Consider the following 15,180-nt stretch of genomic DNA (forward strand, 5'->3'; position numbering starts at 1 on the left):
GATCGTGGATTTATGAATTTTTACTGATTAAATATGTTTTATGAATTCATGTAGCTAAATAAAAAAAAAATTTCAGTATGGGCTGCATGGCTTAACATACAAAGTAAGAATCATTTGCAACATAAAATTCGTTTTATATACAGTCAGTTCTGCTATAACATGGTACATGTGTTCCTAAAAATCTCCGCATTATGGTATTTCACGCATTAAAAACAACAGGACTTATGGAAAAAATAGGGATGGGGCAGAGCACTAAAAAAAAAAAATGTTCAGTCAGGTAAGTAAAATAGTAAAAAAAAAGTTAGAAACTCAATAATATTGCTAACACAGGTTTAAACAACTTAAATTTCTAATAAATAAATAAATATTACAATAAATATAGCACTTTAACCTTGACAAGATATGAAGTTTGTTTGATTGATATTTCTGTTCACTGACATCTTTTTTTTTTTTTTTTTTTTTTTGCATTGTAAAATTTAAAATGGTAAAAAAGATGAGCAATCAATAATGACAAACACAGCAAGCACAAAAGAGAAGATTCTGAAAATTTATGTTTTTTATGATTGAAGAGGAAGGTGAAACACATCTTACCATTACGTAAAAACTCAGAATTCCAGCTATTGGTATTACTGCAAATGCAATAAGATCAAGTTTGCTACCTGTTTATAATTATGCTGCGCTAACAGAAAGCCCAATAAACCAGGAACTGCAAATTGTTTTATGGTAGTGACCTCCAAAATGTGCTCCTCCACTTGCGCTATCCCGTCTCACAAAATTTCTGTTCAAACAGAAAATATTGTGAATACAGCGAATGATAAGTTTGATAACAGCGTCTCCGACCAATACAATTACAGTAAATGGGAAATATAGCTCTCACACATTTGACTTTTTTAAAACTTCGTAAACTTGTATGTATTGCTGCGCAGGTGACTACATTCAACTTGGTGCTGGGTTTTACATTCACCTGGTGTTACTTGCAGATGAAACCACGCATGAGCCAACGCAAAAATTGCATTATAGTCACATTGTTATCTAATATATCAGTCGCGTTGGAACAAATTCATGTTGCGAAAATGCGTGTTATAGCGGAACTGACTCTACTACAGATTTAAAAAATAAAATATTTGCATTCTACAACAAAAAATATGAATCCTAATTCAAAAATAGCAAAAATGATCTATATGCTTTTGGATAATTTAGGGAAATATATGCAAGTTTTTTTATTATTTTTTTTTATTTAAAATAAGTTGAAGAATTTTAATACTTACATTTGGTTTGTAACTGTTTTGTATTTTGTATAAGTCTATTTTCCTCCTCCTGAAGGCCTTGGTCTGTCTATAATGAAACACATAATAGATTATAAAGTCACAGTGCAATGATATTTCAGGTTTTTATATTATATTTCTCTTTTTTCTGACTTGTAGAAAGAAAAATAAAAAAGAAAACATTTTATTTAGCAGGAAATTTCAGTAAAAATTACCTAATTTGTTATACACATAATAATCCAGTACTGAGAAACACCTATTGTCGAATGAAATAATATCCAAGTTTATATTTATTTACTAGATGCAAGTAAAACATAGTGTAAGAAAGGTAGTAGCAAGTTTACTTGGTTTGGAAGGATTATTTATCAGTTAAATTTAACCCCAGGGGCTCACATCTGGTGAGTAAGGGCGTGCCGGGTCCTGAGCGCTGGATATCATCATTCTTCTCTTTCTTGGTGATTCCTTTCTACTTTCTCTCTGTCTATCTGTGTGGGTAACACGGAAAAATGTTTTTGGCCCTCAGGCTTCCTTGCACCATATGGCTAATAATAATAAGTGGGATAAATTTTAAATGGAAAGTTTGGTGATGAAATTGTCTATGAATATGGTCAACTAAAGGCTCAAAAAAAAAAAAAAATTAAATAGAAAAGTTCTTTTAATATGAAAGAAAGAGCAGCAAAAAGAACAGCAATTAGAAATTATACAAGGTGGGAAATTACAATTTTATCTACAAAGGATATTTTAGGAAAATTTGGAGAGGAAGCTAAACCTAACAATAATAGTATAGTGCTAATAGAATTTTGTCATGCATTGCTAATTGCAAACACAGTACTACAATGTATGGATAGTCCCAAGTTTATATTGAGGTAAACCAAAGAGAAAACAAAAATAACAGGAAGGAGCCATTTTGTGGTTCCTTCAGTCCTGTTATTTGTGTGTGTCCTCTTTGGTTAGATAGTCAGTTTTCACTCCTTTTACTTCATTCTCTTCCACTTCATTTCACCTCTGAAATTTAGGCCTACATTGTGTATGGTAAACATGGAAGATTCTGCCATGTGCAAGCAAAGCAAGCATGCATGAATCACAGAAGAGCTAAGGATGTGGTAGTGTATGGTATTTTTTCTGGTATAGTTATTGGTTAGACTACGTAAGGATTATCTGATACTTGCCACTTATCAAAACATCAGTCCTTATGTTATCGAGTGATCCCAGAAGGCTTGTATATGAAATTCTGTTATTAGTATGGTTTTCGCTTGTACTTGGTTTCTGTCTACAAGGTTGATGTTCACCAATAACTGTTAGCTTATTTTGGAAACATGAAGTGAAAGCAATAGATTTGCAAACAAGATATGGTAGTTAATTTTGACTTTGCATTTTTCACCATCTTATCTGCTATTTAAGTTAGGATATATTTTCTTAATTAAAAGTTCAGGCCTTCTGAATGTTTGAAATATGGCAGAAAAATTGTTTACCTTAACAAAATTGAGATAATTTGGTTACCTATATAGACAAATTACACTACTCTGCATTTTGAAAAAAATGTGCCGATATTTTCTCAGAAAAGGGTGTTTCTGAATCATTTTCTAATGCTGATTTCAAAAATAACTTCTGTTTGTTGTCATCGGGTCAGGTTTCTTCAAAAATCAAGAAAAAAAAATTTGATTTTTCACAAATTTTGATTAAGTTTCTGTAAAATTGGTAAGTTTCTGCATCATATATATTGACTGACTCAGAATATAGTTAGTTTTCTTTTATATAAGGAGAACAAGATAGCCAAAGCAAATCACAAATTTCACCATCTAGTAAACAGAAATAAACTAAATTATTTCTTTGGACTAGATTGTTTCTTTAACAACTTCCCGGAACATTTTTTTCTGGAAAATGTGTAATAACAGATCGATTTTTATTTTACAGATTAAAAGTATGCATCATGCGAATACTCATTGTATAGTTTTTTTGCATTTATTATTATTAATTTTTTCATAGAAAATACATGGGAATAATTACCCCATTTGGGCTATCCCGAGCTATCTAAAAAGTGTGCAAATTATACAGATTTTTTTTTTAATAAATTAGCGCTTGAACTAAAAGAAAGGCACAGAAAAAGTCTTCATTACTCATTATATAAATAAATTTAAAAAATGAAGTGGAACGCACAAGCAGTAATCGCAAACTAACTATATTCTGACACATGGCCGCCGCCACAAGTGGACAGGCGCGGTAAGTGTCGCTTACGGGCGGCAGTTCAAGAGGGCGGCAAAATATTTTTCGATGTTGTTTTTGTGAATTATTTTTGTGGGTTCACTATTCTGCATTTAGGATGGCAAATTATATTTTGCTTACTGGTGGCACAGGAACATGTGCTACTGTTCTGACATTGCTGTACAATATAAGTAAAACGAAAGCCAGTCGTAAGAAAATCCTGAGAAAACTCGGGATTTACCTGCCTAATGCAAAATTAGCCAGATAAAATACGGTTCAGTCCTAAATTTGGAGGTATTATTGTATCCCGATATATTTCGTGTAGTTCCAAATAACTTTTAAAACTAAAAACGAGATATCTCGGGATAATCCATATAGGGGTTAAACTGAATCTATCTCAGAAGGGAGAACACATGGAACAAGTCTATTTATTTTAGATTGTGTTTCTCTGGTGTAAGGGATAGTTTACAAATGCCAGTGGTAGTAAAATAAGGAACAATTTAATTAAATGATTAAGAAATAAACTTCTTTCAAAACACTTTGACAAAAAAAGATAATGATACATGGTTCACAGATTAGCTGTGATCCATGTATCAATATCTATCTATTTTACTGTTTAGTATCGATAAATCTGACACAAATTTACTGAAACTCATAAAAAAGAGAATCTTCATTTAATGGTAAGTTTCCTGTAAAACAATTCACTCTTGAAAAAAGACATCTATGTAATGCCGCTACTTAGCAAATGCTTTTGTTTTATTGTGAGTAATAAAATAGACAACACAAATTGATTTAAAAAAGGAAATAAAAACCATAAAAGGACAAATGTTTTCTGTGTTTTCTATTTTCTGCATTTTATGGGGAAGCCACAGAAGCTGTCAGCAGATGGGATAGCATGCATGCTAACACCTCTGCTGTCAACTTCTGAGGGCTCCAGCCAAAGTGGGCCCTAATCACCCTGACATTCTTATGTCGAAACAATTGAAAATTAGAGACAAAAGTACAGAACAGACTAACAAAGAGTCATGAATCCTGAGTCCCCAAAATCAAATTTTGCATGGGGGCTCCACAAAAGTTTGCTACACTACTGTTGGCAGGTATGTTTTCTGTGTAATAAAACAATTACTAACAGCAATGCATATTTACAAAATGAATTTTCTGTTTATACTCTGGAATAACTATATGGTCAAAGGAGTTTACAAAACAGAGAGAATACAAGAAATAGCACCATATTTAGTAGTCGTGGGCTTGAACTATGGTCAATCAAAGTGAAGTGCATGCATGTTTGTATCCTCATGGTTGACCACTTGGCTGTGGCAGCCAGATATAATTAAAATATCCCAATAACAATAACTGAAGTGTTAAAACTCAGGAAACCCTTCTTTTGGGCTCTTTACAGATGTTATCAGCTCTTAAATATAAACTCTTAAATATAAATTGAGTCCTTGAGGTTGTCACAGACATTCTCTCAGATATGCCATACAAGCTGTACTTGCTACCTGGGAATATAAAATGCTGATGGAACTGATATTCGGGTGACACTCAAGTCAAGTGGACCCAATTTCGGCGAAGTCCGGACGGTCTGTGACAGCCAAATCCTCTGCTTGCACCTTCACGATAGTGGGACTGTTAGTAATCCTGGGTATAACCTCCATGCACAAGTACATGGTGGGTGACCACCCAGGAATGAACCAACGTAAGCAGGGTTCAAGGTGTGGCGCCCACACCACATGGAGGAACGCCAACCCTCTATGTTACCAGGCAGTACTAGGTGGTAGATGACTCTCATCAACCGGTGCAATACCACCACTTTGCTTATTGGAGGCTTGAAGTGGTGGAACCCATGTTCAGTTTCTAGAGCTAAGTTCCGGTCAACCCTTCCCTATCTCTTCCATCATGCAATATGATTGATGACTTTTGAAGTTATGATGAACGTCGTGGCGAGATCCAATAGTCCTTACATTTCGAGGGTACAGCTCTAAAGCGGTGTTCGCAGGCCGGCCGCTAGTTAGTACACCGGACCGAACCTATTGGTAACTCTCTAGGAGGCTTCCGGATCAGCTAGTGTATAATCTTGCTACCTCTACTCTGCCACATAGTGACTGGAGGGAGTCAGAGAAGTGTGTATGCGGGGAGCATTGTCGAGGCCACGTTATGTCAAGGATCTGGGTATATTCTTACCACGTGTACGCCATATCCAAAAATTTCATTACTTCGTACATGTCCCACCCACTTTTTCTTATCATTGAATACACCATGAATTGTCAAACTAATAGAGCAAGCTTATCTGCAAAAAGATTTAAACCTCCCAAGCACTTCCTAATTCATTTCACAAATATACGTGGTCTCAATTCTAATCTCAACGATGTCCATTTCCACTTGCAGTCTGCCAAACCCCATGTACTTTTTCTGACAGAATCTCAGTTATCAGTTGATTCAACTACTGCTCATCTCAGATGCCCAAATTATTCGTTGTATGATTCCTTTCGCCTCAAAGATGGTACTTGTGCATATGTCTGTTTTGATATTCCCTGTCAGAGACTTGGCAATTTGGAATCTCCTCTCTTTGATCTTCTCTGGCTTAAAATCTCTCTACCTCATTGTGTCAAATTCATCTGTTGTCTCTACCGTTCTCCCAACTCCACTAATCACTTGGAGCTCTTTGACTTCCTCACTTTGCAACTTGACTTTCTCCAGTCCAACTTTCCTAACAGTGAGGTAATTTTCCTTGGTGATTTTAATGTTCACAACTCCAGCTGGCTTCCATTTTCTAGTCACACCGACCCAGCAGGTCGAGATGCTGAGGCTTTTGCAATTACTAATGACCTACACAGATTGTTCATTTACCTACAAGAATACCGGACAATCCTAATCATACAGCCAATACGTTTGATCTTTTTCTCACAAACAACCCTTCTAAGTACACGGCTGAAGTGAGAGGTCCTTTAGGCACTTCAGATCACAACTTGGTTATTGTCTCTTCTCCAATGGAACCTTTATCTCATGGCTATTCGCAACCTCGTGTTGTTTGGCATTACAAGAATGCAAAATGGGATGACCTGCGAGACTTCTTTTCTTCTTTTCCTTGGTCGGATTACTGTTTCAAAACTTCTGATGTCAACGTTTGCTTAGATCGAGTCAGTGAAATTATTCTTGCAGGAATGGAATCCTTTATCCCACACTCAACTTTAAAATCTCGTCCTTTATCTAAACCTTGGTTTTCCAATAAATGTGCTAAGCCTGTTCAAGAGAAGAATGTTGCATATCGTAATTGGCTTGTTTCTAATTCTTCAGTGTCATTTTCTGCCTACACCAAAGCTCGCAACAATTGTAAAGCAGTTATTAATCAGTCCAAACTAGAGTTTGAACAGGCTAAGAGTAGAAAACTTGCTGCTTGCCCTAATGGTAGCCGAGCATTCTGGGCTCTTGCCAAAGCTATTGGCCGCAACTTTTGCCCATCTCTGTTCCCACCTCTGTCCAAACCATATGGTTCTGTTGTCACTTCAGCCAAGGATAAAGCTGACCTGCTAGCAACCCATTTTTCTTCCAGCTCATGTATTAATGATCTTGGTAAAACACCTCCCACCATTCCCAACACGCTCCATTCAATGCCTCCTGTGGTCTTTCGTCAAAAGGATATCAGAAGGATTTTGATGAATCTTGATGCTAAGAAAGCTCCAGGTCCTGATGGTATTTCTCCACTTGTTCTCAAAACCTGTGCTCCTGAACTTACTCCTATTCTTTGCCGCCTTTTTTCACTTTCTTATTCCAAAGGTGTTTTTCCTTCTGCTTGGAAATTTGCTCATATCCAGCCAGTTCCTAAAAAGGGTGACAAATCCCTCCCATCCAATTATCGTCCCATTGCAATTACTTCTACTCTTTCTAAAGTAATGGAGAAATCAATTAACCGCCAACTTTTAAACTACCTAGAAACCTTCCGTCTGGTCAACGATCACCAGTATGGATTCCGTCAGTGTCGATCCACTGGTGATATTCTGGCTTATGTTACCCATTTATGGACTAATTCAATGGAAAGGTTCGGTGAAACACAAGTAGTTGCTCTTGACATCTCAAAGGCTTTTGATCGTGTTTGGCATAAAGGTCTTCTAAACAAGCTTCCATCTTATGGTTTGCCAACTGTTTTTAGTAATTGGTTATCCAGTTTTCTCTCTGATCGCTCACTGAGGGTGATGGTAGATGGCTCTCTGTCTTCTAACTTCTCCACTAATGCCGGTGTCCCCCAAGGTTCAGTTCTTTCCCCCACTCTTTCCCTCTTGTATATTAATGACCTTCTTCCATTGACTGGAAATGCTATCCATAGTTTTACCGATGATAGCACACTGCATTCCACTTTCCATTTTGAGAAACCTTGTCCTGCTCAATCAGCTTCAACTTCTCAAATCTGCTACCAATTCCTTAAATGCCAATCTTCAGGTAATTCTCCAGTGGGGCAAAGACAACTTAGTTGATTTCAACCCTTCTAAAACTCAGTCTTGTCTTATATCTCGCAAAAAGGATTCTTCTGCTCCTATGCTTATCTTTAGTGACACTCCGATTTCTAGGCAAAATGATATATCTCTTTTGGGGATTACCCTGACTTCTAATCTCTCTTGGCACAAGCACATTACAAATATTGCTTCCTCTGCATCTAAAAAACTTGGTTTTCTCTTTCGCTCTCGGCGTTACTTTTCTTCCAAACAGCTGCTCACTCTGTATAAATCGCAAATCCGCCCTGCCATGGAATATTGTTCCCACATCTGGGGTGGTGCCCCCAAAACCTCTCTCAGGCTTCTTGATTCCATTCAGAAGAGGGCAGTTAGGTTAATTAATGATTCATCTCTAACAGAGTCTCTCCACTCTCTTTCTCATAGACGTACTGTTTCTGCTGCATGCCTCTTCTACAGATACTTCCATGGACACTGTTCTTCTGAATTGGCTTCTATAATTCCTGCTCTCTCTTTCAAAACAGTCCAAACACGTGCCGCCACCAGCCAACATCCATTTACTGTCCAACTTCAAACCCACAGAACCAACTTTTCATCTTCCTCATTTATTCATTCAACTGCCATTTTCTGGAACAATCTTCCTTCATATGTATTTCCTGAAAATTACAATCTACAGAAGTTCAAGTCCAATGTCAACAAATATCTTATTTCGTCTTCTCAACCTCCAACCCAAGCATGGTACTAAGTACTATAGGTTCTAATACCTCTCGTGTTTGGGGTTCACATAAAAAAAAAAAAAAAAAAAAAAACTAATATAGCAGGATTCCTCTTGGCAACATACAAGTATGATTTATAACATTTCATTATACAATTCAATCACAATCAGTTGTTCTTATTTTTTGAATTTACCAGAATGAATTTATACAACACTACTAGTAAATTAATAAGAGGAGTTTACCTCAATATAGTACGTGGAACACTTCCGTATGATACCCTCCAGAAATTAAAACGGAAAAAACGAAAAAATCGACAACTTACCGGTACATTAAAGTAAAATATAAATAATTAAATAATTAAAGTAAAATATAAATAATTAAATAATCAATTTAACACAATTCAAAATCAATTCAAAACAATTAAAATTCAAATTAACGCAATTAAAAGAATCTAACGAAAATATTCAAAACGATTTTCCTTCCTGAAGCTGACAATGCTTTTCGACCGACTGTCGTGATCACAGGAATGAAAATTACCGAATCAGGCTAAACCTGCAACTTAAATAGTGATTATATGTCTTCGCGCATGCACGTAAAGGTCCACGCATCGGAGATCAAATATGGCCGCCGAACATTAACAGAATTCTCGTGTAATTTAATTTCAACGGTTTCTGCAATTAATAGTCGCGTATAATTACGTTGAACGTTAAGTATTTTGGCCTCGTTAAATAAAAAAGTATGTTTTTCGTTAATGGCATGAAACGCTAATTCTGACGCTGCTGAACGAGAAGCACGAACTGAGGCTTCGTGTTGATTTACACGAATATTAAGAGAAAACCGCGTCGAACCCTGGTAAGACGAGTCGCAATCACCGCAAGAAATGTTGCATACCAGATCATTAATTTGTGTTGCGAACGCGGAAAGAACCGAGCGATTGTTCAGTATAGTGTGTAACTTCCGTATAGGCCTAGCTATAATTTTAAATTCGGTATCTTTAAAGAATCTGTTAAGTTGTTTGTGCCACTGTTCAACATATGGGACAGAAATAAAGTATTTTTTGATATTACTATTGTTGATTGGTGTAGTATTTTTTATCCTATCCTTAGCTTGTACCCTAATTCGATTTATTGTGTTAATGGGATAACCCCTGTTCAAGAATCTGCTAGTTAATATTTGTATTTCTGAGTCCAAAGCAGAATCCGTCGTTGAATATTTATAGGCATTTAGAAATTGATTAAAGATAATCGATCTTTTGTAGGTGAACGGGTGGTAGCTATTATAATGAAGAAGCATACCGGTGTTTGTGGGTTTTCGATAGATGCTAAATTGTATTTTGTTCGAGTCACGGGTAAGCGTGAAATTTAGAAAGTTTAATGACTTAGTATCCGTACTTCCCTTTCCAATGTAAATTTGAGTCTAGAATGAATATTATTAAACGAATGTAAAATGTCTTGGATAGTACTACTATCAGTAATAACTAGAACATCGTCTAAATACCTCCCATAGTATGTGATACGGGGACGAAAAGATGTCAAATGTATCTGCTCAATCGTTGAGAGATAGATCTCTGACATTAAGCCACTCAGGCTCAAACCCATTGGTAATCCAAAAATTTGTTTGTACACCTTGTCTCGAAAGGTGATGTAGTTAGCCTCAGCTAATAGTTTAATTAAGTGAAAAATTTCCTTAATGGGCAGCTTCGTATAATTAATCGGTGTCGAGTTTTTATTTAACATATCCCAAATAATATCTAATGTGTATTCAACGTTTACATTCGTATATAATGAGGTAACATCTAATGAGAATAAATTATCATTGTCGCCGAGTCTACAGTCTTTAAGATTATTAAATAATGTATCGTAATTCTTAATCCCAAATTGTATAACCTGTCTAAAAGGTTTTATAATATTATATACATGTGTGGCTAAAGCTGAAAATGCCGAGTTCCTGTAGGAAACAATAGGTCGAATCGGAAATCCAGGCTTGTGTAATTTTACCTGACCAAAAAGTGCAGGAATATTGTATGTTCTGGACTTCAATTCCTTCAACTGAACCATAGTAATGTAGTCGTTTTTACGATATGTGGTTAACGTTTTATTGTATTGATTTACCAAATTGGTAAACAGTGCCGGGTCCACTTCACGATAAGTGGAGGTATCAGACCCAACTGAATCTAACTTATTAATATAATCATGTTTATCTAGTATTACCACTGTATCTCCTTTATCTGCCCTCTGTATAATAATGTCCTTATTTTCTCGAAGTTCTCGTAAAGCTGAACTGTCATGTGTATTCAATTTAGGAAGTCGCGTTTCTTTTATGTTATTTACTACTTGGTTAACTTGTTGAATAAATACATCTTTTTGGGGAACACTACGAAGTCCAAATGCAATATCAATTACGCATTGTTTTTTTGGTAGCTTACGAGGTGGTAAATTATAATTTAATCCTTTGGATAAAAGTGAAATCTGGTCCTGCGATAGTGTACACGAGGAAAGATATGTAACCTGTTGATATGTTGATTCGTTGGATACTGGGTGAGGGGGTGTTCGTGAACTAGCCGACATATTCTGTGGTAGTGCGTTATGTGTCTGTGGGGGGGGATGTCACCCAACTCGTGTGAACTTGGTCGCAAGCTCGCGACAATGTGTTAGAATTCGCATGAACGTGTCTTGAACTATTCGATAATGTTTGCAACTTATTAATGTGTCTGTTTTTTATTTCTGAGGCTTGTGCTTCCCGTCGCAAATCTATGGAGGTCTTCAATACAGACCAATCGTTCGGATGTAGATAATTTTTTAATTTATCGCGAAGCTTCCTAACCTGGGAAAGGTATATTTGTTTATCCGAATATCGAGATTTTAAGGCAAGCTTAACAATATTACGTGATGTCGCCAGTGATAGTTGTTTTATGCCTGAAATTTTTTGATTTAAATTCACCCTGGCAAACTTCGGAACGATGTTGTTTTGAAGGCAATATTTTAGGAAAGAAATATGGTAACTTTGGGCCGAGTACCTTAGTGTAGATTTAATGTAATTTTGTACCAAGCCATTCAAAAAATCTCCCATAATTGTGTGTATCGATTGTATACTACTGGAGAGACAGGAAGTGAATGAAATAGTCAATAAGAGTTTGAAAATTAATTAGATAGTATGAATCAGAGCTGTAATACTCAATATGTTCTACGTTGATAATAATATTAGTAAATTAATAAGAGGAGTTTACCTCAATATAGTACGTGGAACACTTCCGTATGATACCCTCCAGAAATTAAAACGGAAAAAACGAAAAAACCGACAACTTACCGGTACATTAAAGTAAAATATAAATAATTAAATAATTAAAGTAAAATATAAATAATTAAATAATCAATTTAACACAATTCAAAATCAATTCAAAACAATTAAAATTCAAATTAACGCAATTAAAAGAATCTAACGAAAATATTCAAAACGATTTTCCTTCCTGAAGCTGACAATGCTTTTCGACCGACTGTCGTGATCACAGGAATGAAAATTACCGAATCAGGCTAAACCTGCAACTTAAATAGTGATTATATGTCTTCGCGCATGCGCGTAAAGGTCCACGCATCGGAGATCAAATATGGCCGCCGAACATTAACAGAATTCTCGTGTAATTTAATTTCAACGGTTTCTGCAATTAATAGTCGCGTATAATTACGTTGAACGTTAAGTATTTTGGCCTCGTTAAATAAAAAAGTATGAGTGGCTTAATGTCAGAGATCTATCTCTCAACGATTGAGCAGATACATTTGACATCTTTTCGTTCCCGTATCACATACTATGGGAGGTATTTAGACGATGTTCTAGTTATTACTGATAGTAGTACTATCCAAGACATTTTACATTCGTTTAATAATATTCATTCTAGACTCAATTGGAAAGGGAAGATACGGATACTAAGTCATTAAACTTTCTAAATTTCACGCTAAATTTTCATTCTAGACTACATTGGAAAGGGAAGATACGGATACTAAGTCATTAAACTTTCTAAATTTCACGCTTACCCGTGACTCGAACAAAATACAATTTAGCATCTATCGAAAACCCACAAACACCGGTATGCTTCTTCATTATAATAGCTACCACCCGTTCACCTACAAAAGATCGATTATCTTTAATCAATTTCTAAATGCCTATAAATATTCAACGACGGATTCTGCTTTGGACTCAGAAATACAAATATTAACTAGCAGATTCTTGAACAGGGGTTATCCCATTAACACAATAAATCGAATTAGGGTACAAGCTAAGGATAGGATAAAAAATACTACACCAATCAACAATAGTAATATCAAAAAATACTTTATTTCTGTCCCATATGTTGAACAGTGGCACAAACAACTTAACAGATTCTTTAAAGATACCGAATTTAAAATTATAGCTAGGCCTATACGGAAGTTACACACTATACTGAACAATCGCTCGGTTCTTTCCGCGTTCGCAACACAAATTAATGATCTGGTATACAACATTTCTTGCGGTGATTGCGACTCGTCTTACCAGGGCTCGACGCGGTTTTCTCTTAATATTCGTGTAAATCAACACGAAGCCTCAGTTCGTGCTTCTCGTTCAGCAGCGTCAGAATTAGCGTTTCATGCCATTAACGAAAAACATACTTTTTTATTTAACGAGGCCAAAATACTTAACATTCAACGTAATTATACGCGACTATTAATTACAGAAACCGTTGAAATTAAATTACACGAGAATTCTGTTAATGTTCGGCGGCCATATTTGATCTCCGATGCGTGGAACTTTACACGCATGCGCGAAGACATATAATCACTATTTAAGTTGCAGGTTTAGCCTGATTCGGTAATTTTCATTCCTGTGATCACGACAGTCGGTCGAAAAGCATTGTCAGCTTCAGGAAGGAAAATCGTTTTGAATATTTTCGTTAGATTCTTTTAATTGCGTTAATTTGAATTTTAATTGTTTTGAATTGATTTTGAATTGTGTTAAATTGATTATTTAATTATTTATATTTTACTTTAATTATTTAATTATTTATATTTTACTTTAATGTACCGGTAAGTTGTCGATTTTTTCGTTTTTTCCGTTTTAATTTCTGGAGGGTATCATACGGAAGTGTTCCACGTACTATATGAGGTAAACTCCTCTTATTAATTTACTAATATTATTATCAACGTAGAACATATTGAGTATTACAGCTCTGATTCATACTATACAACACTACTACTATACAACACTACATTATATACACTATAATGCAATCTTTCTGTCATCCATAAAATATTATCACTGAGGGAGAATATATTCCTGTTTAAAATGCCTAAGTAAAGTCAGTTTGATGTTAGAAGTCTGAGTTAGACAACTTGAAAACAGTACGTCCAGAAGTAATTTATAAGTCCTAGCCAATATGCTGGAATTACACAAGATCATAATACCATACTTTTAATCTTTGTTGTTGGTTTTTTTTTTTTTTTTTTTACATCCTATAGTACTTTGTATGTGTGTGGGTTGAGATGATGAAAGAAGATACTTGACTTTTTTTTTTTTTTTTGGCTGATGCTGCATAAACTCATACATTTGCTTTCTTGCATCACATGCCATTACTACTATTACATTAGACTTGAATTTCTGTAAATTGTAATTTTCAGGGAATACATGTGAAGGGAGGTTGTTCCAGAAAACAGAAGTTGAAGGGATTAATGAGAAAAAAAGAGAAGTTGGCTCTGTGAGATTGAAGTAGGACAGTAAATTGATGTTGGCTGGTGGCAACACATTTGGATGGATTTGGAAGAGAGAGGGAATTATAGAAGCCAGTTTGGAAGAGCAGTGCCCACGGAAGTTTTTATAGAAAAGGCACACAGCAGAAACAGAACATCTATGAGACAGAGAGTGGAGAGACTTTGTAAGAGAAGTTTGTGAAAGACTTTGGTATCAGCTTCTCTAAATGCTTTGGAAGAATACTTAATTCATAAGTTCACTAAAAATTTCCCATTTAGTACCAGTTTTAGAAATCTTCCTCAAAAGAACCTGAAGAATTTATGCTTCATATAGTTCTTGAATACTGATACGATAAATTAATCGCAAAAATAGCTATATAAGTTTTAATCAAAACCAGTGCACCAACTTTTGCATTCTACCACAAGAGAAGACAGTGACTATTAGTTGCAAAATTTCCTACTGGAAAAAGACAAACTCTCTCCCAAAACTACAAAATTCATCCAGAATTTATATAAATAAAGCATACTATTGCACCCTCCACACTTTTTTTTGTAACTAAGGAGTACTTATCCTTAAATTTTAACAAAGAAATTATCTAAAATACTAAGAGATGAAAATCTCAATCTATCTCCCTTTTCTTAATTATAATAATAAATATGAGAGTTACCTCAGTATCCAAATAGAAGTTCTTTTTTCAATTTCCAGGATAAAATCAGATAAATTAAAATTACATTAAATTAAAAACACCGAATTTAAATAAATAAATAACCTAAAATACCTCGATATGCTCATACTTCCCGTACATGAACCCTCCAAGCACCAGAACACGCCGACATT

The 15,180-nt window shown here is 35.3% G+C and overlaps 1 protein-coding gene across 1 annotated transcript in view; it reads right to left on the bottom strand.

Moving 5' to 3' along the window:
• Positions 1 to 15,180, bottom strand: part of LOC150084162 (uncharacterized) — a 72,030-nt gene that overhangs the window by 17,895 nt on the left and 38,955 nt on the right. Inside the window, exon 7 of the mRNA XM_090376140.1 lies at positions 1,269 to 1,335. Within this exon, the coding sequence (XP_090232266.1) occupies positions 1,269 to 1,335 (67 nt within the window). The remainder of the gene's footprint in view (positions 1 to 1,268; positions 1,336 to 15,180) is intronic.

Source organism: Mastigoproctus giganteus, chromosome 6 (assembly GCF_048544385.1).
Source record: "Mastigoproctus giganteus isolate SK-2022 chromosome 6, ASM4854438v1, whole genome shotgun sequence".
Lineage (NCBI taxonomy): Eukaryota > Metazoa > Arthropoda > Arachnida > Uropygi > Thelyphonidae > Mastigoproctus > Mastigoproctus giganteus.